This window comes from Mya arenaria, chromosome 14 (assembly GCF_026914265.1).
Source record: "Mya arenaria isolate MELC-2E11 chromosome 14, ASM2691426v1".
NCBI classification, from domain to species: domain Eukaryota; kingdom Metazoa; phylum Mollusca; class Bivalvia; order Myida; family Myidae; genus Mya; species Mya arenaria.
Window position 1 is genome coordinate 36,010,790 of NC_069135.1, and position 27,522 is coordinate 36,038,311.

The 27,522-nt window shown below is 37.3% G+C and overlaps 2 protein-coding genes across 2 annotated transcripts in view; both read left to right on the plus strand.

The window, feature by feature from the left end:
• Positions 1–152: 152 nt before the first annotated feature.
• LOC128216048 (adipocyte plasma membrane-associated protein-like) lies at positions 153–5,708 on the plus strand. Its single transcript, XM_052922640.1, has 7 exons — positions 153–274; positions 1,294–1,415; positions 2,235–2,489; positions 3,062–3,174; positions 3,777–3,937; positions 4,572–4,773; positions 5,469–5,708. The coding sequence occupies exons 1-7, from the start codon at positions 153–155 to the stop codon at positions 5,691–5,693; spliced, it is 1,200 nt and encodes a 399-aa protein (XP_052778600.1). The 3' UTR covers positions 5,694–5,708.
• A 2,508-nt stretch (positions 5,709–8,216) lies between these two features.
• Positions 8,217–27,522, plus strand: part of LOC128216885 (coadhesin-like) — a gene marked incomplete in the record, with an annotated part of 33,033 nt that continues 13,727 nt past the window's right edge. Inside the window, 3 exon segments of the mRNA XM_052923585.1 lie at positions 8,217–8,353; positions 12,591–12,696; positions 13,814–13,926. Coding sequence (XP_052779545.1) covers positions 8,296–8,353; positions 12,591–12,696; positions 13,814–13,926 — 277 coding nt within the window.

Below are 27,522 nucleotides of genomic sequence, written 5' to 3' on the forward strand. Positions count from 1 at the left end.
CTAAACTAAGTTTAATTTAGCTTTTATTTTGCATATTTTAGCAATTTCGCAAAATACACGCTTAACAGCAAGGTCAAATAAAAGATCCAACGCATGTATAATTATCAAATTAAACTACCATTGCCACTTACTTTTATTTTTCTTAACGGATAATGTTCTTGCTTAATGTTTGTGGTTTTCAAGCCAGGTTGGAAGCTGCTCACGCTTTATGGGTTGGCGTTATAGGGATCTTTTTCTGTCTGCTGACCACGCCCATCGACCCTCTTCCATACACGTAAGTTCTAAAAAGAATACCTTTTAACAAAGTGCTTTGGTCTGTCAGCCATTTGAACCGACATCGTATATACATGTTAAAATATATTTCACGGGTGATGAGTTATGGCTACGGTTAGAGTCTTTGCCCGACCATACGTCGAATCCTCGACCAAGGGCACCACTACCGCCTACGCAACGTTCTACCGACGACACCACTACCGACGACGCAACGTTCTACCGACGACACCACTACCGGCGACGCAACGTTCTACCGACGACACCACTACCGGCGACGCAACGTTCTACCGACGACACCACTACCGGCGACGCAACGTTCTACCGACGACACCACTACTGGCGACGCAACGTTCTACCGACGACACCACTACCGACGACGCAACGTTCTACCGACGACACCGCTACCGACGACACCACTACCGACGACACCACTACCGGCGACGCCGCTACCGACGAAACCACAACCGACCCAACTCACTACAGACGACACCGCTACCGACGACACAACTACCGACGACACCGCTACCGACGAAACCACAACCGACCAAACTCACTACAGACAACACCGCTACCGACGACACCGCTACCGACGACACTACTGCCGACGACGCTACTTCTGACGCCACCAATATTGATGACGACACGACCGACGCGACTGCTACCAATTACGCCACTACCGACGATGCCCGACTACACCATCACTGACGACGCCACTTCTGATGACACCACTATTAACGACGCCACCTACGATGACGACACTACCTTAGACGCCACTACCGACGAAACCACTACCGACGACACTACTACCGACAACACCACTACTGCCGACACCACTACCGCCGACAACACTACCGACAACACTTACGCCAACACCACAACCGCCGACACCACTACCGCCGACAACACTACCGCCGAAACCACTACCGACACCACTACTACCGCCGACAACACTACGAACAACGACACTACGTATTACACCATGCTAGGCTAAAAGTCATTACTTTTCTCTTCAATGTACAGCTTCCCATACCCCTTGCCTAGACTCGAGGGTCCCCTTGAGAAGAATTCGATCTTGCAGAAGGCCGAGCGCTGGTTTGATGGACAGATATTCGGACCAGAGTCCTTCACAGTGGATGAAAATGGTACACGTGTACATTTTAAAGTAAAAGTGCATTTTTGTAGTCTCTAAGTGTGCCATTAAACTGAAATATTTTACTTCGCTTGCTACGTCAGCTATCAGCCTATTTCTTAACTGGGGATTGAACCCGGGTCCAGTTGATGGAGAGACCGAGTTAAACAAGCGTTGTCTTATATGGACTATTGTTTCATCCACGCAGTAAACATGCATATTATTATATTAACGTATATATCAAAAGAAAAAGAAAACACGCACATTCACGACCAACGACGATCCAATTCTTGCAAAATCTAGCATAACATATACGGTCGAACCTATTTGGCTCGAACTCCCAGGGATCGACCAAAATACCTCGAGCCTCGGAAAAATCGAGCCAAGCGGTAATGCTCACATTAAAAAACAACAAAAACGGTTCTTTATATACAGTTCGAGCCATCGATGAATTCGAGCCAAGCGTGTTCGAGCCAACGGGGTTTGACTGTATTTTAATTGTTGGAATGATTGGAAGGACACGAACACTGAAAACGATCACATATTCATGAATATATGACGTTTTCACTCTTAACGGCCTAGTTTAAGCCTTCTATAAGTGACCCCTCCTCCCCATTCCGTTTATAGTACACTACTTAAGTGTATTGATCTTATATCTTTATTGCCTTATGCTGTATATCAGATCTGCGATCTGAGCATCCTGCTGTGCAGATCTGAAGGTTTTCTTATAGAAATGGACAATACAACTTGCCATTTGGTTGTTGTTGTTGTTGTTTTCAAAGAATAATAACAATTTATCTATTGTTATTTCAAAGTTTCATCTTTTGTGAAGGAACGTTATTAACTGGTACTGCTGACGGGAAGATTCTTCAGATTGACATCCGGCGGAAGTCGGCGGTGCTAGTGGTGCGGACGGGCCTCGACAGCCCGGAATGTGGCTCACCGGAAATGGAGCCTTTATGCGGCCGTCCCAAGGGGATGAAGTTTGGACCGGATGGAAAACTTTATGTGGTGGACTCGTATAAGGGCTTACTTCGAGTGAACATCCAAAACAAAAGTTTCGAGATATTGGTAGCTAATTCAGAAGGTATTCGATGTTTTGCATAAGTGGCATGCCACCTCAGAGGTATCGATAAAATATTTGCATTTATTCAGATTTGTGTTCGTTATCAAATACAATTTAAGCAGTTTTACATCAAATTGAATGTCGATTTGATTATTGTGTTCATATAGATCAGTTGCAGTACCGAAGCATATTTTTTTTAAAGTGACATTCTTATTAAAATCAAAACATACACATGTATTACTTGCAAACATTACTTTTAAGTGATAATCCTTTTACAACTAACTATGCATTTATGGAAAATTTTGATAACAGATAACAATATTGTAACCATGTATTTAATAGCTGAAAACGCACAAATATTAAATGATTAGTGAGTACTAAAATATTATATATTAAATAACAGAGTTATCGATAAAACACTTGCATTAATTCAGAGTTCGTTATCACATACTAGCAGTTCTACATCAACTTAAATGTCGAATTGATTATTAGGATTATAAAGATCAGTTACAGTTACAAAGCATAAATTTTCTTAAGTTAATGATTAAGAACGTATCATAAACGAGCTGGCTAACCAGTTTTACTCCCTACAGGGTCGGAAGGAGTGCCGTTCAAGTTTCTCAACAGTTTGGATATTGACGGGAATGGCATTGTCTACTTTACAGACCCCTCCGACAAATGGCAGCGTAGAGACTTCAGATATGCGGTAGTTATGCTTTAAGACCCATTTAGAACTCCTCGGCCAATATATATCGAAAACAACCTCGGATGTATACCGGTACACCAGTACAAGTAGTTCGTAAACGTTTGAATTATATCATTATTCAAATGTAGTGTTTAAGCTTGTATTTGTAGATCTAAGTTTAAATTGCTTACCAGTGAAGTGTATTGTTGGAAACGCGATTAAAATTCCAAAGATCAAATCATTAATTTAAACTGCTAAATTAAAATTACTTCGCGATCTACTTGCAGCGTAGTTATAGTGTACAGATTTCTGACATTGTGAACCGTCCATATACATCCGAGGTTGTTTTTGATAGGAGTTCCGAATGTATAAGATCGTTACAAAGACGCTTGTGAAAAAAGTTCTTTGAATACGAGTAGACTACATTTACTCATGAAACGTATAAGACTGAAGACAATACGTCGACTATATGTTTAACATTTACCATTTTCTTTGTGCGCTTTATAATGGTTACTGATCTCTAATATTGAAATGTTACTGGAAAATGACAGCGCCATTAAATATGTTATGAAATATATGTAATAGAATATGTGTTTAAAGTAAGTAGTGAACGCAATCTTCAGGTTCTGGAGAATCGGGCTGCAGGACGTCTAATGCGTTATGACCCACGGAATGGCCTCTGTAGCACCGTGCTGTCGGGTCTCTACCTCGCTAACGGCGTTTCTCTGTCCCGGGACGGGACGCACATCCTCGTCAATGAGATGAGTGTCGCAAGGATACGAAGGTTACATTATACTTGTTTACAACATGTCTATGAGTATCTTATGACCATTATGAAAATATTCAATAACGAACAGATATAAACCAGCATCCAGTTACATCTTGTGATTTACGTGTAAGTTCTTTGTGAGTGAGTGAGTGAGTGAGTGAGTGAGTGAGTGAGTGAGTGAGTGAGTGAGTGAGTGAGTGAGTGAGTGAGTGAGTGAGTGAGTGAGTGAGTGAGTGAGTGAGTGAGTGAGTGAGTGAGTGAGTGAGTGGGTGGGTGGGTGGGTGGGTGGGTGGGTGGGTGGGTGGGTGGGTGGGTGGGTGGGTGGGTGGGTGGGTGAGTGAGTGAGTGAGTGAGTGAGTGAGTGAGTGAGTGAGTGAGTGAGTGAGTGAGTGAGTGAGTGAGTGAGTGAGTGAGTGAGTGAGTGAGTGAGTGAGTGAGTGAGTGAGTGAGTGAGTGAGTGAGTGAGTGAGTGAGTGAGTGAGTGAGTGAGTGAGTGAGAGGAGTGAGAGGAGTGAGTGGAGTGAGTGGAGTGAGTGAGTGAGTGAGTGAGTGGAAGATAGGGGGCGAGTGTGTAATATCTTGTTGAATTAATTGAATTAATACGTACTTTCACTTTTATAATATTTGACATGCATTCATTTATTTATAGATACTACCTGACTGGCGAGAAGGCCGGGACATCCGATATTTTCATTGACAATCTTCCTGGCTACCCCGACAACATAAAGCCCAACTCCAGGGGTAATTTATACGTGGGCATGGGTTCTGTGCGGTTTCAGGGCTCAAGTCCCATCGGCTCATTTCTTGACATCATTGGGCCCTATCCGAAGATCAAGCAAATTATAGCAGCGGTATGTTCATTTCTTTCGCGTTAGTTTTATGTGATTTCGTAATATTTTTGACATTCCAATACCAGTCAACAGCGTATTGTGGGCTTAACATGCCGTTTCTTTATCGCGGCTGGGGGACGGCGGACACAAAGGCTGGGTGGGAGGAGGTGCTATTGACAGCCGGTAATAAGACTATACGGCCCGATGGTGACATATATGTGTGTATAGGGAAGGATTCAAGTAACTTTACCTGCAGTTTGTCGTGCGGATTATAGACCAAAAGCGTCGAGTTAGCCCTCCGCCACAGGACCGTCAGGGGCAAACCTACTTAAAATACTAAATACTCAAAGTATTGAAAAACATTTTTTTCACATACATGTGAGAATATATAGACAGTACAAAGTGCATATTTATAAAAATAACTATTTTCAATATTTTTTTTACATTTTTGGCATTGCAATTTTAAGTTTGGAATTATTAGATTTTTGTATTTAAAAAGAAATGAGTTTAAAAAATCCGTGTAGCTAACATATTCGCTACGATCCAATGGCAAATACATTGTATCGCAATGGTAACAACTCGGCCATCTCCGGCAAGCTTCGAGATAGACATTTCCTGTTGGATACTTGCCGAGGTGTCCCGATTGCATTGTATCGCTCTATTGCATTGACGAGTGACGTTGTAATATGCATGTCCACTTTTTCTCCACCTTTCAGATTACTCCGCTGAAAGCCTACAACGCCTTCATGCCAAAGCACGCTCTGTGTGTGGAAATAGATAGTTCCGGGAAGATAGTCAGCAGCCTTCACGACCCGGGAGCAAAGAAAATAGGCGCGGTCAGCGAAGTGTTTGAATTTAATAACACGTTTTTCATTGGGCATTTTCAGTCACCATATCTTGGAGTGTTAAATGGTTCAATAATGGCTGGAAACGGTGAATAATGTGTGTTTATTAGATAAATTGGCGAATTGGTGCAAAGGCTTTGTCGCCTGTCCAAAGTTTGTGTATATACATGTATGTTATATAATTATTTTTATATATAATGTTTTGACCCTGTTTCAAATATAATTATGCCGGTAAATGTAGATTGTGATGCATGTAGTAATGTATGAAATCTAATATTGTATGAATTGTTAACATTCATAAATATACAAATATATTGTGCAATAAACTATGATTGTAAACGTTTAAATTGCGATAATACATTTTCCCAAGTTCCCAGTCTCGCCGCATGTACGACCGATCAATGACTTAAGGCATTTAAAATGGATATGTGACCAAATACAAGACAGATGATCAAATCTTATTACCGATCAAGTGTAGGACCGGTTACCAGGTGTCGCACAAATCCCGGTCAAGTGTAGGACCGGTTACGGAGTGTCGCACAAATCCCGGTCAAGTGTAGGAACGGAAACCGAGTGTCGCACACTTCCCGGTCAAGTGTAGGACCGGTTACGGAGTGTCGCACAAATCCCGGTCAAGTGTAGGAACGGAAACCGAGTGTCGCACACTTCCCGGTCAAGTGTAGGACCGGTTACCGAGTGTCGCACAAATCCCGGTCAAGTGTAGGACCGGTTACCGAGCGTCGCACAAATCCCGGTCAAGTGTAGGACCGGTTACCAAGTCTCGCACAAATCCCAGTCAAGTGTAGGACCGGTTACCGAGTGTCGCACAAATCCAAGTCAAGTGTATGACCGCTTACCGAGTGTCGCACCATTCCCGGTCAAGTGTAGGACCGGTTACCGATTGTCGCACAGGTTCCGGCCGCATGTAGGACCGGTTACCGAGTGTCACACATACCCCTTTCAAGTGTAGGACCTAACCTTAAGTAGACCCATGCGATAACGTAAACCTGAAATGAATGAACGCTTTTAATGACTTATAATTACGCTTTCGATGAACCTAAAAATGAACTTTCAGGACCGTTTCAGTCTTTTCTTCTCCCCCGTAAAACATTAAACATATTGCCCAAGTTTGACGTGTGGAAACACTAACAACACGTTTTCAATATGGGCGCTGCCATGATGGACTCTTAAGGCTGCACTCTCATCGATCGATTGTTTTGACAACTTTTTTTGTCTTGGAATGAGCCAATGTTTGCGTCAATGTCGGGAAAACAGTGGCATAAGACTGCTGACAAAAGAGCAGATGGCAGCTTTCATATTTACGTTTTAGAACTAATGTTTTGTGGCTCAGAGCGTTACTACCGCTTTAAGAAAAATGAAATATTCGGCAGACCTGTTTAGATATGTTATGTTGTGTTTTATCATATTTGACTGATTTGAAAACACCGAAGCCAAAACCAGCCGTTTCTGAGATAAAACATGTTTTTTTTTATACGATTTTGGTCGGAAAGTGGTAAAAATAAAACCTCACATTTCTTTGCTTTGGCATTTCCTAGGGTCGAGAATCAAGAACGTAAATAAAAACTTATATCTCTTAACAGGACTCTGTCCGTTACAGTATGGACAAATAAGGTTGTCATACTAAAAAGGGGACTAAACCTTTTCTATGATTGTAGGGTTTTTTTGGTTCCAGTTGTCTATATTGATTTAATACTTCTTGTAATGAGATGTTAGTATCTTGAAATGGCCCATTGAATGCTGACGACACTAATTGGCAATTCTACGTGAGACAGGGTCTAACGAGAAACATTATTTTAAAAACTCGAGTAGGGGAATAACCATTTATCATAACTGACCAAGATTATAGTTCCGATTTCCTCCGACTGATGCACGCCTACTAAACGCTAGCTCCACCACTCATCGATGGTACAAACAAAATGAGCCGTCGACACATCTGTGGTGCATGAGTGCCATTTGTTTATTTGTACACAGGTTAATATGATTTACTTCCACCTTAAAGTTTTATATAATATATTTATTTCGAAAATCGGAGAATGTGGTTCCGTGTAAGAACAATTTTACCACATGGTGGCTACGAATTGTTTCATTAGTGTGCGAACTGTGGTGCCTGTAGCTTTTCTCCCGATTTGGACTTGTGCATATTTTGATATTTGCTGTTTTATATTATAATAGTACTAACGCCGGTTTATATATATATATATATATAATAAAACACTTACAAACTCGTCTTAGAAAGAAACTATGGATACATCAAAGTTTTAAAAGTGGTGGCGCTGTTGCTCTAGTGATGTCGCTGTAGAGTGTGTATATATATACGTAGTGGTGGCGCTGGCGAGTATGATCTTATTTAGCGAAATATCTTAACGAGAGTAAAAACAAACCGAAAACAGTAGGCCTTGTGCTGGTATATTTTAACTGACCTTTCAGATGTCGGAACTCGTAGCCAAAATTGTAACTGTGTGAGCCAGGCCTAAATTAAGTATCTTCTCTAAGAAAAACAACAAAAAGTCCGCGTACACGCACTTGTCAAAAGTGGAATAAAGCACAACATCCGTTTGCACGAGTGGTTTACCACTCAAAGGCTCTTAATTTGGAAAACCCACCATAGTATTGCTATGAGAAAGATTAAAAGATCCGCGGGTCTGTATAACAAAAAAAGACTGTGGAACGATAGAAAATGGCGTTGATTACAATATTATTTTGCGTGTTATTTACTGCAAAGGTTTCTTTGTCAGGTAAGCTTTTGTTTTTCTCTAAGTTACATATTTAAACAAAAAAAAAACAGCATAAAAGTGACATATTAAAAATCAATACATACGCATGTTTAACAAACATAAATTTTGAGTGATAAACTCTTTTAACTTTTAACTACTTACTAAATAATGCATTTATAGAAAATATTAATTACTGATAACAAAATTGTAACCGCATATTTAATAGCTGAAAACGCACAAATATTAAGTGATTGGTGAGTGCTAAAATATTTACTACTGTTCTATCACCTTATAAGGTAGAAATACCGTGTTTTCTGCACCTTTCTTTCACATTAAATTCGGTATCCTTCATTAGAACCATTGTTTTAGACATATATTATTCCTTTTTGGTATATTAAAACAAATGTATTAATTTTGCTAAATCTTATTTGGGAGTAAGGGTGCATCTTTAAGCAAATCACATCAAGATTCTTGTGGAGATATTATGCTGAGAAACCAAGACACTGGTCAACGGGCGCATCGTACAATACGAACCGTACGACCAATAGTTCAATGAACTATATACTGTGAAATCATTTATATTCGTAGGCTTGAAATTTCGTGGGTTTTCGAATAAGGACAATTTCGTAGGTACTTAAATTCGTGTGTTTTGAATAAATCCATAGAATGGCATGGAATACTGTTAGCAAGCTAAAATCTACATGTGATTTCTAACACTCGCTCAGTTTTCACCATTATTTCTTGACATTACTACAATTTGTTATGTACGCTAGTTGATGTAAGATTATGCTACGAAGTGAAGACATATGTTGAGAAATTATGCTAAGAAGCATATTATACATATTTTATTTTATGCTAAGAGGTATAATATACTATATGTTATATATTTATTGCTAGAATATATACGGAGAAGCATAACTTAAGTTTATGAGATTACACTAAGAATTTGTTTTTATTTAAGCTGCACTGTCACAGATTGCCAGTTTTAACTTTTTTGTTTTGGCATGAGCCATTTTTTGCGTAAATATCTGTCAACCATTGATATAAGACTGCTGACAAAAGATCAGATCGCATTTTTTATATCTACGTTCGGAAATTAATGGGTTTAAACACTATAAAATATGCAATCCTGCGGTCTGATCTTTTGTCAGCAGTCTTATAGCACCGGTTTCTCGATGAGAAAGGTGCCGGGTTTAGTCCCGACCGCGTCATCAAAATTGTGCCAGTGGCTCTATCGTCAGGCGCGAAGCTAGGGCCAATTTGGGATAACGCAGACCGAAATTAATTCATTGGCGGACAGCGTATTAACCCCTTCACCCCATATCATCCTTTTGTTTATTCAAACTCGTTTTTTTTGTATGACAAAAACTTCGACCGGTCAAAATTTCATTATGCAATTGCGTATTTGCGTAGTCAGCAACGCCCCTGATCGTTGTTGCTCATTAGGGTTGATCATGGTATATTCATTCATTTTAAACCCAGAACAACTGTCTCAAATATATCGGTGCTTTACACTGGGCACGATGTGAACCAAGGGATAGAGCAAGGATTTTAACGCCCTGTATCTCACCATTCGGAGCTCCTCGGTATTTTTCCATCGAAAACAACGTCGGATATATGGCAGTACATCAGTTGAAGTAGTTCGTAAATTTGATTATAGTCATGATTACTAAATTGTAGTGTTTTCACGTGTTTTGTGTATTGCCTAATAGTCCTAATTGATTGCCACTGAAGTGTATTAGTGCATAAATAATTGTGATCCTTAAGAGTAAACTCATTAAATTAGCTTCTAATTTAAAATTACTACGCGGTCTACTTCCATCGTAGTTAAAGTGTTTAGATTTCTGAAAGTGTAAAACGTCCATTATACATCCGAGGTCGTTTCCGATTAAAAATGGCCGAAGTGTTCCGAATGGTATCTGACATAGCTTTCTTCCGTTTAGGGTACTTACCAGCAACACGTAAAAACACAGTGTGGGAAAGGACACCGGATATAGCTCAAAAAGTGATCAATCGAGAAGCGTTTGGTTTTGACACATGGACAGTTTTCTATCATTTTTTTGTATTATATGGTGATATATTTAACAAAATCGAAGAGTTTTGAATAACTTGATACTGTGCAATATACGACTATAATGGAAATGTGTCTCCTCTTTTGTATAATAGCCCAAATCTCGTCGAAAGTTGCATGATCGCTCACAAATGTTCATTTATGTGGTACGATTTCAAACATAAATCAACATTTTGAAAGTAAGAATAAAAACTGAATCGAAAGATTTCATTGAAATTACATAATCTAGTAATGTGTAAAATATCAATATGATATATTTTGTTGTTACGGAGATATTCATACCTTTTGATGCCCTGGCAGTGTACTGGGGATAGATGAAGCAAATAGATAACTGCACAGGGGATAGCTATTAAGTAGACTGAGGATAGTAACGATGTATTTAGAAAAACGAGACTGTGATAATGATTACGGCTATTTATCTATACGCGAGCTCGAGGGAAATTGTTCGATGTTGTCCATATCGAGGGATGAGAGCAAAAACATGTTGTTGTTCTTTGTATCTGTATGCACTTAAAACTGTTTCATTCATACATATTAGTCAACCATGATGGGTTTTTTTTCACAAGCATCAATATCTAAATATTTGAAATACGCCGGTAATCTGATTTATTGAGAAACACAAAACATATGGCCGAAGAATTTAGGTGGTGTTTGCTATTCATATATATAATATTGCTTTGTAAATCAAGTAGGTACGATTTTGCAAACAGAAAGTCACCAGTAGGGATATTGTTATCAAAATTGGAACACGTAAAGCTTTGTTCTAAGCTTTGGTCGATGTTGGTATTACTTAGAACAAAATAATGGTCTCTGCTCGTTTACTTCAGTGAGAAAGAATGTATTGTGACCAACCCTGATATTTACGCAGCATGCATATATACGTTCATGTAGGAGAGCACGGATCAAACTCATTGTTAACTAAAGTTTGCTCAATAATTTCTTATCAAAATGTACTCTCACTTTTTGCAGATTATTTGAAAGTTCAAAATAGACATATACATGTATAGTGTATATTAACAGTGTTACTATAAATGTTTGTCCCATTTTACATGCTATCACCAGGACACACATTTCTCAACTTTGAAGCTATCCCCAGGACATAATACGACTATCTCCAGTACAGTACTGTGAACATTTCTAAGGGCATATCTTTAACAGTTCAAAAGTTACATTGCCATTTCTTACAATAAAAATGGTTGAGCTTATTCTTGTGAAATCCTTCGATTCAGATTTTTTATTTATTGGATATATTTCCTAAAAATAACAATACTTGTCGAAATTCGGTAAGTTTTGAGGTGATCATCTCAGGTTTGAAGAAACCTTTTACGAGGTCTGCTAACTCGTAAGCACTATAAAGTATACCAGTGGCCAAATTTAGCACTCAGCTATCAGTTCAAACACTTGCTTCATTTGTGGTAGATACGGTAGATATGCGTTAACACAGCAAGATCTTACCTCTGGTAAATTAAAGCAACTGCATAATTGTCTGTTTACTTATCTCTTTTTGATCTATATCCGGTGTCCCTTCCCACAGAGTGAAAAGGAACCCATTGGAAAATTTTACAGTTCATTTTTACGTGCTTTTCTAATAATACAGGTGCGTAGCTGACTGTACGCAAAAACGCAGTAGCGAAATGAAATTTTCACAGGTTTGTCTCAGGTTTTGTTTTACCAAAAACTCCAAATCTGAAATCAAAACAAAATGGGATAGGGGGTGAAGGGGTTAATAATGCTGTCCGACATCCGTCTGCGTAATCCCAAACTGGCTCTTGATATACGCGCTTGTAATGTATAAATCTTACATAGAAAACAGGTGTGGGTGTTATACTTTGGATTTGCCATGATTAGGGTATTCTACGTAAATCTTTTGCCAGAAAACAGGTGTCGGTGTCATACGTTGGATTTGATTAGGTATTCTATGTCAATCTTTTGCCAGAAATGAAGGTTGCGGTGAACCTCAAGATCAAATGCAGTGTGTAAGTAAACAGCGATTCATTTAAGTGTGTATGTGTTACGTAGGGGGAAATAACACAGGATCATGATTAACATTGACTAAAAAGTCTCAAGTTAGGACCGCAACACATATCGTTATGGTGAGCACCATAGGTTATATATTCATAGTTTATTGACGTTGACGTTTGATAAGTTTTTAACACTCAATTGACGTCTGCACTACCCGTATTTCAGCCCACTGGACTGAGTGGCAAGACGCGACCCTGTGTAGCGCACCGGCCTGTAAGTGTCCCGGGCATGACCATGTTAAAGGCAAACACAACTGCACACAAGGAGAAAAGTGAGTCCACACGGGAACCTTTTATATTGGCACGAATTCTCAAATTTTAGTCTTGGCAAATGGCTGTGTCATATAAATATAGAAAATGAATACTTTTTTTACTGTTTTAAAGTGATTTGTTGAAGAAAATCTTATCAAAATTATTTTAAGCTTTCGTTAAATACAGTATGTATTTATACATGGAATTGACATTGAACAAGAAATGTATTTAAAGGCTTGTGTTGAATTGTACATTTGTTTCCAAAAGACTCGCCATTACAGCATAACTCTCGTAAAATTGCGATTTTGCATAGTTTGCCCTACATCTGCATTCGGACTCCTCGGTCATTTTCTATCGAAAACATCCTCGGATGATTGCCGGTACATTAGAAGAAATAGTTCGTAAAAAATAAATTATAGTATTAATGAAATGTAGTGTTCCAACGTGCATTGTGTATTAAAAAGTCTAAATTGATTGCCATTCATGTGTATTATTGCATAAATAATTATGAGTTCAAAGAGTAAAGTCATTTTAAATTAGTTTCACTGCCAAATTGAAATTACTACGCGATCTATTTTAGCGTAGTTAAATGTTGTTTTTTGACATTGTAAACCCTCCATAATTATAAGTCCGAGGTTATGTGCGATGAAAAATGGCCGTGGAGATCCGAATGCTACATCTGCAGATACCTCGAACCCACTTTCAAAGATAAGCTGTTGTTAAAGCTCGAAGTCGAAGAAAATATAACTATAATGTAAGACGTTGCAGTTGCAAGTTCAATCGTAACAACTCGGCCATCTCCGGCAAGCTCCGAAAAAGATTCTGTTGGATACTGGCCGAGGTGTTCCGATTGCTGCAAGTCATGTGCATGCTCCAAATGTACAAATACGGGTTTATAGGGGTCGCAACTCAGGAAGTAACTGAAAATACAGGATCTAAATGCGGTAAAGGGATCGTCTGGTGAATATTAGTCTAAAATATGTGCATTCTGGTGTAAAATAGTATGTTCTGCCTTATTGACAGCTTACTTTGGACCGCTTATGACTTAGTCAATATAAAGTGCCAAGATAACTTGTTTAACGATTACATGTACTTTAGACGAGTGCAAACATATACTATTTCACTATTTCTCCCCAGACTTCAGGTGCGGAACTGTGTTAGGGAGGAGGGCGAGATCACCCCGTGCGAGTACGGGAAGAATGGCCCCATTAGAAAGGAGGATTGTGTTGCCTCCAGTGATAAATGCCCGGGTGAGATTCAAACGTGAAAAATACTAAGTAAAACGTCATGTATTAGCCATGGAGAAAAGTTTACTTAGAGTTTTGTCTATACATGCACACTATAATAAAATATCTACTAAATGTGCATGGTATTTGCACATTAAAAGGTAAACAAAATGTTTCAAAGTCGTATACATGTAAATAAGAAACATGTCGATGTTACTACTATCACTGAACACATGTTACAGTTACAACTATCACTGAACACAAGTTACATTTACAACTATCACTGAACACTTGTTACATTTACAACTATCACTGAACACATGTTACAGTTACTACTATCACTGAACACAAGTTACATTTACAACTATCACTGAACACATTTTACAGTTACAACTATCACTGAACACATGTTACATTTACAACTATCACTGAACACATTTTACAGTTACAACTATCACTGAACACATGTTACAGTTACTACTATCACTGAACACATGTTACATTTACAACTATCACTGAACACAAGTTACATTTACAACTATCACTGAACACATTTTACAGTTACAACTATCACTGAACACATGTTACAGTTACAACTATCACTGAACACAAGTTACATTTACAACTATCACTGAACACAAGTTACATTTACAACTATCACTGAACACAAGTTACATTTACAACTATCACTGAACACAAGTTACATTTACAACTATCACTGAACACATTTTACAGTTACAACTATCACTGAACACAAGTTACATTTACAACTATCACTGAACACAAGTTACATTTACAACTATCACTGAACACATTTTACAGTTACTACTATCACTGAACACATGTTACAGTTACAACTATCACTGAACACATGTTACAGTTACAACTATCACTGAACACAAGTTACATTTACAACTATCACTGAACACATGTTACAGTTACAACTATCACTGAACACAAGTTACATTTACAACTATCACTGAACACATTTTACAGTTACAACTATCACTGAACACAAGTTACATTTACAACTATCACTGAACACAAGTTACATTTACAACTATCACTGAACACATTTTACAGTTACTACTATCACTGAACACATGTTACAGTTACCACTATCACTGAACACATGCTACAGTTACAACTATCACTGAACACAAGTTACATTTACAACTATCACTGAACACATTTTACAGTTACAACTATCACTGAACACATGTTACATTTACAACTATCACTGAACACATGTTACAGTTACAACTATCACTGAACACATGTTACAGTTACTACTATCACTGAACACATGTTACATTTACAACTATCACTGAACACATGTTACATTTACAACTATCACTGAACACATTTTACAGTTACAACTATCACTGAACACAAGTTACATTTACAACTATCACTGAACACATGTTACAGTTACAACTATCACTGAACACATGTTACATTTACAACTATCACTGAACACAAGTTACATTTACAACTATCACTGAACACATTTTACAGTTACAACTATCACTGAACACTTGTTACAGTTACTACTATCACTGAACACATGTTACATTTACAACTATCACTGAACACATGTTACAGTTACTACTATCACTGAACACATGTTACATTTACAACTATCACTGAACACAAGTTACATTTACAACTATCACTGAACACATGTTACAGTTACAACTATCACTGAACACATGTTACATTTACAACTATCACCGAACACATGTTACAGTTACTACTATCACTGAACACATGTTACATTTACAACTATCACTGAACACAAGTTACATTTACAACTATCACTGAACACATTTTACAGTTACAACTATCACTGAACACTTGTTACAGTTACTACTATCACTGAACACATGTTACATTTACAACTATCACTGAACACAAGTTACATTTACAACTATCACTGAACACAAGTTACATTTACAACTATCACTGAACACATGTTACAGTTACAACTATCACCGAACACAGGTTACAGTTACTACTATCACTGAACACAGGTTACATTTACAACTATCACTGAACACATGTTACAGTTACTACTATCACTGAACACATGTTACATTTACAACTATCACTGAACACAAGTTACATTTACAACTATCACTGAACACAAGTTACATTTACAACTATCACTGAACACATTTTACAGTTACAACTATCACTGAACACTTGTTACAGTTACAACTATCACTGAACACATGTTACAGTTACAACTATCACTGAACACATGTTACAGTTACAACTATCACCGAACACAGGTTACAGTTACTACTATCACTGAACACATGCTACAGTTACAACTATCACCGAACACATGTTACATTTACAACTATCACTGAACACATGTTACAGTTACAACTATCACCGAACACATGTTACAGTTACCACTATCGCTGAACACATGTTACATTTACAACTATCACTGAACACTTGTTACAGTTACTACTATCACTGAACACATGCTACAGTTACAACTATCACCGAACACATGTTACAGTTACAACTATCACTGAACACATGTTACAGTTACAACTATCACCGAACACATGTTACAGTTACCACTATCACTGAACACATGTTACAGTTACAACTATCACTGAACACATGTTACAGTTACAACTATCACTGAACACAGGTTACAGTCACCACTATCACTGAACACAAGTTACATTTACAACTATCACTGAACACAAGTTACATTTACAACTATCACTGAACACAAGTTACATTTACAACTATCACTGAACACATGTTACAGTTACAACTATCACTGAACACATGTTACATTTACAACTATCACTGAACACATGTTACAGTTACAACTATCACTGAACACATGTTACAGTTACAACTATCACTGAACACATGTTACATTTACAACTATCACTGAACACATGTTACAGTTACAACTATCACTGAACACATGTTACAGTTACAACTTTCACTGAACACATGTTACAGTTACAACTATCACTGAACACATGTTACAGTTACAACTATCACTGAACACATGTTACAGTTACAACTATCACTGAACACATGTTACAGTTACAACTTTCACTGAACACATGTTACAGTTACAACTATCACTGAACACATGTTACAGTTACAACTTTCACTGAACACATGTTACAGTTACAACTATCACTAAACACATGTTACAGTTACAACTTTCACTGAACACATGTTACAGTTACAACTATCACTGAACACATGTTACAGTTACAACTATCACTGAACACATGTTACAGTTACAACTATCACTGAACACATGTTACAGTTACAACTATCACTGAACACATGTTACAGTTACTACTATCACTGAACACATGTTACAGTTACAACTATCACTGAACACATGTTACAGTTACAACTATCACTGAACACATGTTACAGTCACCACTATCACTGAACACATGTTACAGTTACAACTATCACTGAACACATGTTACAGTTACAACTATCACTGAACACATGTTACAGTCACCACTATCACTGAACACATGTTACAGTTACAACTACCACTGAACACATGTTACAGTTACAACTATCACTGAACACATGTTACAGTTACAACTATCACTGAACACATGTTACAGTCACCACTATCACTGAACACATGTTACAGTTACAACTATCACTGAACACATGTTACAGTCACCACTATCACTGAACACATGTTACAGTTACAACTATCACTGAACACATGTTACAGTTACAACTATCACCGAACACATGTTACAGTTACAACTATCACTGAACACATGTTACAGTTACAACTATCACTGAACACATGTTACAGTTACTACTATCACTGAACACTTGTTACAGTTACAACTATCACTGAACACATGTTACAGTTACTACTATCACTGAACACATGTTACAGTTACAACTATCACTGAACACATGTTACAGTTACAACTATCACTGAACACATGTTACAGTTACAACTATCACTGAACACTTGTTACAGTTACAACTATCACTGAACACATGTTACAGTTACAACTATCACTGAACACATGTTACAGTTACAACTATCACCGAACACATGTTACAGTTACCACTATCACTGAACACTTGTTACAGTTACAACTATCACTGAACACATGTTACAGTTACAACTATCACTGAACACATGTTACAGTCACCACTATCACTGAACACATGTTACAGTTACAACTATCACCGAACACATGTTACAGTTACAACTATCACCGAACACATGTTACAGTTACAACTATCACTGAACACATGTTACAGTTACAACTATCACTGAACACATGTTACAGTTACTACTATCACTGAACACTTGTTACAGTTACAACTATCACTGAACACATGTTACAGTTACAACTATCACTGAACACATGTTACAGTTACAACTATCACTGAACACATGTTACAGTTACAACTATCACTGAACACATGTTACAGTTACAACTATCACTGAACACTTGTTACAGTTACAACTATCACTGAACACATGTTACAGTTACAACTATCACTGAACACATGTTACAGTTACAACTATCACTGAACACATGTTACAGTTACCACTATCACTGAACACTTGTTACAGTTACCACTATCACTGAACACATGTTACAGTTACTACTATCACTGAACACTTGTTACATTTACAACTATCACTGAACACATGTTACAGTTACTACTATCACTGAACACATGTTACAGTTACAACTATCACTGAACACTTGTTACAGTTACCACTATCACTGAACACAGGTTACAGTCACCACTATCACTGAACACAAGTTACATTTACAACTATCACTGAACACAAGTTACATTTACAACTATCACTGAACACATGTTACAGTTACTACTATCACTGAACACATGTTACAGTTACTACTATCACTGGACACATGTTACAGTTACTACTATCACTGAACACATGTTACAGTCACCACTATCACTGAACACATGTTACAGTTACAACTATCACTGAACACATGTTACAGTTACAACTATCACCGAACACATGTTACAGTTACCACTATCACTGAACACATGTTGCAGTTACTACTATCACTGAACACTTGTTACAGTTACAACTATCACTGAACACATGTTACAGTTACAACTATCACTGAACACATGTTACAGTTACAACTATCACTGAACACTTGTTACAGTTACTACTATCACTGAACACAGGTTACAGTCACCACTATCACTGAACACAAGTTACATTTACAACTATCACTGAACACAAGTTACATTTACAACTATCACTGAACACATGTTACAGTTACAACTATCACTGAACACATGTTACAGTTACAACTATCACCGAACACATGTTACAGTTACCACTATCACTGAACACTTGTTACAGTTACCACTATCGCTGAACACATGTTACAGTTACAACTATCACTGAACACTTGTTACAGTTACTACTATCACTGAACACATGCTACAGTTACAACTATCACCGAACACATGTTACATTTACAACTATCACTGAACACATGTTACAGTTACAACTATCACCGAACACATGTTACAGTTACCACTATCGCTGAACACATGTTACATTTACAACTATCACTGAACACTTGTTACAGTTACTACTATCACTGAACACATGCTACAGTTACAACTATCACCGAACACATGTTACATTTACAACTATCACTGAACACATGTTACAGTTACAACTATCACCGAACACATGTTACAGTTACCACTATCACTGAACACAGGTTACAGTCACCACTATCACTGAACACAAGTTACATTTACAACTATCACTGAACACAAGTTACATTTACAACTATCACTGAACACATGTTACAGTTACAACTATCACTGAACACATGTTACAGTTACAACTATCACCGAACACATGTTACAGTTACCACTATCACTGAACACAGGTTACAGTCACCACTATCACTGAACACAAGTTACATTTACAACTATCACTGAACACAAGTTACATTTACAACTATCACTGAACACAAGTTACATTTACAACTATCACTGAACACATGTTACAGTTACAACTATCACTGAACACATGTTACAGTTACCACTATCACTGAACACATGTTACAGTCACCACTATCACTGAACACAGGTTACAGTTACAACTATCACTGAACACTTGTTACAGTTACAACTTTCACTGAACACAAGTTACAGTTACAACTATCACTGAACACATGTTACATTTACAACTATCACTGAACACATGTTACAGTTACTACTATCACTGAACACATGTTACATTTACAACTATCACTGAACACATGTTACATTTACAACTATCACTGAGCACATGTTACAGTTACAACTATCACTGAACACAGGTTACAGTTACTACTATCACTGAACACATGTTACAGTTACAACTATCACTGAACACATGTTACATTTACAACTATCACTGAACACATGTTACAGTTACTACTATCACTGAACACATGTTACAGTTACAACTATCACTGAACACATGTTACAGTTACTACTATCACTGAACACATGTTACAGTTACTACTATCACTGAACACATGTTACAGTTACAACTATCACTGAACACATGTTACAGTTACTACTATCACTGAACACATGTTACAGTTACAACTATCACTGAACGCATGTTACAGTTACAACTATCACTGAACACATGTTACAGTTACAACTATCACTGAACACATGTTACAGTTACAACTATCACTGAACACATGTTACAGTTACAACTATCACTGAACACATGTTACAGTTACAACTATCACTGAACACATGTTACAGTTACTACTATCACTGAACACATGTTACAGTTACAACTATCACTGAACACATGTTACAGTTACAACTATCACTGAACACATGTTACAGTTACAACTATCACTGAACACATGTTACAGTTACAACTATCACTGAACACATGTTACAGTTACAACTATCACTGAACACATGTTACAGTTACTACTATCACTGAACACATGTTACAGTTACTACTATCACTGAACACATGTTACAGTTACTACTATCACTGAACACATGTTACAGTTACAACTATCACTGAACACATGTTACAGTTACAACTATCACTGAACACATGTTACAGTTACAACTATCACTGAACACATGTTACAGTTACAACTATCACTGAACACATGTTACAGTTACAACTATCACTGAACACATGTTACAGTTACAACTATCACTGAACACATGTTACATTTACAACTATCACTGAGCACATGTTACAGTTACAGCTATCACTGAACACATGTTACAGTTACTACTATCACTGAACACAGGTTACAGTTACAACTATCACTGAACACATGTTACAGTCACCACTATCACTGAACACATGTTACAGTTACAACTATCACCGAACACATGTTACAGTTACCACTATCACTGAACACAGGTTACAGTCACCACTATCACTGAACACAAGTTACAGTTACAACTATCACTGAACACAAGTTACAGTTACAACTATCACCGAACACTTGTTACAGTTACAACTATCACTGAACACATGTTACAGTCACCACTATCACTGAACACATGTTACAGTTACAACTATCACCGAACACATGTTACAGTTACAACTATCACCGAACACATGTTACAGTTACAACTATCACTGAACACATGTTACAGTCACCACTATCACTGAACACAAGTTACATTTACAACTATCACTCAACACATGCTACAGTTACAACTATCACTGAACACATGTTACAGTTACAACTATCACTGAACACATGTTACAGTTACAACTATCACCGAACACATGTTACAGTCACCACTATCACTGAACACAGGTTACAGTTACAACTATCACTGAACACATGTTACAGTCACCACTATCACTGAACACAGGTTACAGTTACAACTATCACTGAACACATGTTACAGTTACAACTATCACTGAACACATGTTACAGTTACCACTATCACTGAACACAGGTTACAGTCACAACTATCACTTAACCCATGTTACAGATACAACTATCACTGAACACATGTTACAGTTACCACTATCACTTAACCCATGTTACAGATACAACTATCACTGAACACATGTTACAGTAACAACTATCGCTTAACCCATGTTACAGATACAACTATCACTGAACACATGTTACAGTTACAACTATCACTGAACACATGTTACAGTTACAACTATCACCGAACACATGTTACAGTCACCACTATCACTGAACACATGTTACAGTCACCACTATCACTGAACACATGTTACAGTCACCACTATCACTGAACACATGTTACAGTTACATCTAACACTGAACACATGTTACATTTACAACTATCACCGAACACATGTTACAGTTACAACTATCACTGAACACATGTTACAGTCACCACTATCACTGAACACATGTTACAGTCACCACTATCACCGAACACAAGTTACAGTTACAACTATCACCGAACACAAGTTACAGTTACAACTATCACTGAACACTTGTTACAGTTACAACTATCACTGAACACATGTTACAGTTACTACTATCACTGAACACATGTTACAGTTACATCTAACACTGAACACATGTTACAGTTACAACTATCACTGAACACATGTTACAGTTACAACTATCACTGAACACATGTTACAGTTACAACTATCACTGAACACAAGTTACAGTTACAACTATCACCGAACACATGTTACAGTTACAACTATCACTGAACACATGTTACAGTCACCACTATCACTGAACACATGTTACAGTCACCACTATCACTGAACACATGTTACAGTTACATCTAACACTGAACACATGTTACATTTACAACTATCACTGAACACAAGTTACAGTTACAACTATCACTGAACACATGTTACAGTTACAACTATCACTGAACACATGTTACAGTTACATCTAACACTGAACACAAGTTACATTTACAACTATCACTGAACACAAGTTACATTTACAACTATCACTGAACAATGTTACAGTTACAACTATCACTGAACACATGTTACAGTTACAACTATCACTGAACACATGTTACAGTCACAGCTATCACTGAACACATGTTACAGTTACAACTTTCACTGAACACATGTTACATTTACAACTATCACTGAACACATGTTACAGTTACAACTATCACTGAACACATGTTTACAGTTACAACTATCACTGAACACATGCTACATTTACAACTATCACTGAACACATGTTACAGTCACCACTATCACTGAACACATGTTACAGTTACAACTATCACTGAACACATGTTACAGTCACCACTATCACTGAACACATGTTACAGTTACAACTATCACTGAACACATGCTACATTTACAACTATCACTGAACACATGTTACAGTTACAACTATCACTGAACACATGTTACAGTTACAACTATCACTGAACACATGTTACATTTACAACTATCACTGAACACATGTTACAGTCACCACTATCACTGAACACATGTTACAGTTACAACTATCACTGAACACAAGTTACAGTTACAACTAACACCGAACACATTTTACAGTTACAACTATCACTGAACACAAGTTACAGTTACAACTACCACTGAACATATGTGGCTGTTACCATTATCACTGAACACATGTTACAGTCACAACTATCACTGAACACAAGTTACAGTTACAACTATCACTGAACACATGTTACAGTTACAACTATCACTGAACACATGTTACAGTTACAAACTATCACTGAACCAAGTTACAGTTACAACTACCACTGACATATGTGGCTGTTACCATTATCACTGAACACATGTTCAGTCACAACTCCCCCCCCTCTCTCCCCTTTCCCCCCCTCCTATACTCCTTCCCTCCCCCTTCCCTCCTCTCCCCTTCCCCCCCCCCCCTATAGTTCGCCTACCCTTATCCTCACCCCCTCCCACCACAATGAACGATCATCTAATAGACACACGCACATAGTTGCAGTTACCACATCACTAGAGCACCCACAGGTTACAGTTACAACTATCACTGAACACATTTACAGTTACTACTATCACTGAAACACATGTTTTGTTTGAACACATGTTACAGTTTACAACATATCACTGAACACAAGTTACAGTCAAACTATCACTGGAAACACTTGTTACAGTTACAACTATCACTGAACACTTGTTCCAGTAAACAAAACTATCAATGAAACACATGTTGCAGTCACACTATCACTGAACACATGTTACAGTCACAACTATCACTAAACAACATGTTACAGTACCACTATCATCTGAACGCATGTTACAGAACAACTATCACTGAACACAAGTTATAGTCAAATATAGCACTGAACGCATGTTGCAAGTCACAACTATCACTGAACACATGTTACGTTACCACTATCACTGAACACATGTTACAGTTACAACTATCACTGAACACAAGTTACAGTCACAACTATCACTGAACACAAGTTACAGTTACAACTATCACTGAACACAAGTTACAGTTACAACTATCACTGAACCCATGTTACAGTCACAACTATCACTGAACACAAGTTACAGTTACAACTATCACTGAACACAAGTTACAGTAACTATCACTGAACACATGTTACAGTTACAACTATCACTGAACACAAGTTACAGTTACTACTACACTGAACACATATTACAGTTACAACTATCACTGAACATATGTTTCAGTTACATACTATCACTGAACACATGTTACAGTTACAACTATCACTGAACACAAGTTACAGTTACAACTATCACTGAACACAAGTTACAGTTACTACTATCACTGAACACAAGTTACAGTTACAACTATCACTGAACACAAGTTACAGTCACAACTACATATCACTGAACACTGTAGTACACTATCACTGAACACTGTTACAGTTACACTATCACTGAACACTTGTTACAGTAAAACTATCACTGAACACATGTTCAGTACAACTATCACTGACATGTTACCAGTTACAACTATCACATGAACACTTGTTACAGTTACAACTATCACTGAACACTGTTACAGTACAACTATAAATCAGAACACTTGTTACAGTACAACTATCACTAAACACATTTGCAGTAACAACTATCACTGAACACATGTTGCATTCACAACTATCACTGAACACATGTTACAGCACAACTATCATAAACACATGTACAGTTACCACTATATCTGAACGCATGTTACAGACACAACTATCACTGAACACAAGTTATAGTCACAACTATCACTGAACACAAGTTACAGTTACAACTATCACTGAACACAAGTTACAGTTACAACTATCACTGAACACAAGTTACAGTTACCATTATCTGAACGCATGTTACAGACACAAACTATCACTGAACACAAGTTACAGTCACTACTATCACTGAACGCATGTTCAGTCACAACTATCACTGAACACATGTTACAGTTACAACTATCACTGAACAATGTTACAGTTACAACTATCACTGAACATGTTAAGTTACAACTATCACTGAACACATGTTATAGTCACAACTATCACTGAACACAGTTACAGTTACAACTATCACTGAAACAAGTTACAGTTACAACTATCACTGAACCCATGTTACAGTTACAACTATCACTGAAACACAAGTTACAGTCACAATTATCACTGAACACGTTGTTACAGTTACAACTATCAGAACACATGTTACCGTAACAACTATCACTGAACACATGTTCAGTCACAAACTATCACTGAACACATGTTAAGTCACAATATCACTAACACATGTTACAGTTTACACTATATCGAAGCATGTTACAGACACAACTATCACTGAACACAGTTATAGTCACTACTAGCACTGAACGATGTGCAGTCACAACTATCACTGAACACATGTTACAGTTACAACTATCACTGAACAATGTTACAGTTACAACTATCACATGAACACATGTTATAGTTACAAACTATCACTGACACATGTTATAGTCACAACTATCACTGAACACATGTTACAGTTACAACTATCACTGAAACCCTTGTTACAGTTACAACTATCACTGAACACAAGTTACAGTTACAACTATCACTGAACACTTGTTACAGTTACAACTATCACTTGAACACATGTTACAGTTACAACTATCACTGAACACAAGTTTAGTTACAACTATCACTGAAAACATGTTATAGTTACAACTATCACTGAACACAGTTATAGTTACAACTATCACTGAAACATGTTACAGTTACAACTATTACTGAACACATGTTACAGTTACAACTATCACTGAAGCCCTGTTATAGTACAACTATCACTGAACACATGTTACAGTTACAACTATCACTGAACATTGTACAGTACAAACTATCACTGAACACATGTTACAGTTACCACTATCACGAACACTTGTTATAGTTACAACTATCACTGAACACATGTTACAGTTACCACTATCACTGAACACATGTACAGTTACAACTATCACTGAACAGATGTTACAGTTTAAACTATCACTGAACAAATTTTACAGTTACAACTATCACTGAAACAATGTTACAGTTACAACTATCACTGAACGCATGTTACAGTTACACATTCACTGAACACAGGTACAGTTACCACTAACACTTAGTACAGTTACAGTTACAACTATCACTGAACACATGTTATAGTTACAACTATCACTTAGTACATGCTCTACAGTTACAACTATCACTGACACATGTTACAGTTAAAACTATCACTGAACCATGTTACAGTACACTATCCTGAAACAGGTTAAGTTACAACATCACATTAGTACATGTTACAGTTACAACTATCACTGAACACATGTTATAGTTACAACACATGAACAATGTTATAGTTACAACTATCACTGAACATATGTTCAGTTACAACTATCACTGAACACAAGTTATGTTACAACTATCACTGAACACATGTAATAGTTACAACTAACACTAGTACATGTTACAGTTACAACTATCAATGAACACATGTTACAGTTACAACTATCACTGAACAACATGTTACAGTTACAACTATCACTGGACATTTGTTAAAGTTACAACTTCACGAACACATGTTACAGTTACAACTATCACTGAACACATGTTACAGTTACAACTATCACTGAACACATGTGTACAACAACTTCACTAAACACATGTTCAGTCACAACTATCACTGAACACAATGACAGTCACAACTATTCATGAACCATGGCAGTTACAAATATCACTGAACACATGTTACAGTTACCACTATCATGAACACATGTTACGTTACAACTATCACTGAACCATGTTACAGTTACCACTATCACTGAACACATGGTTACAGTTACAACTATCACTGAACACATGTTACAGTTACAACTATCACTGAACACTGTTACAATTTACAAACTATCACTAAACACCTGTTACAGTCACAACTATCACTGAACATTGTACAGTCACAACTATCACTGACACATGTACAGTTACAACTATCACTGAACACTGTTACAGTCACAACTATCACTGAACACAAGTTACAGTACAACTATCAATGAACCACATGTTACAGTACAACTATTCACTGAACCAATTGAACAGTCA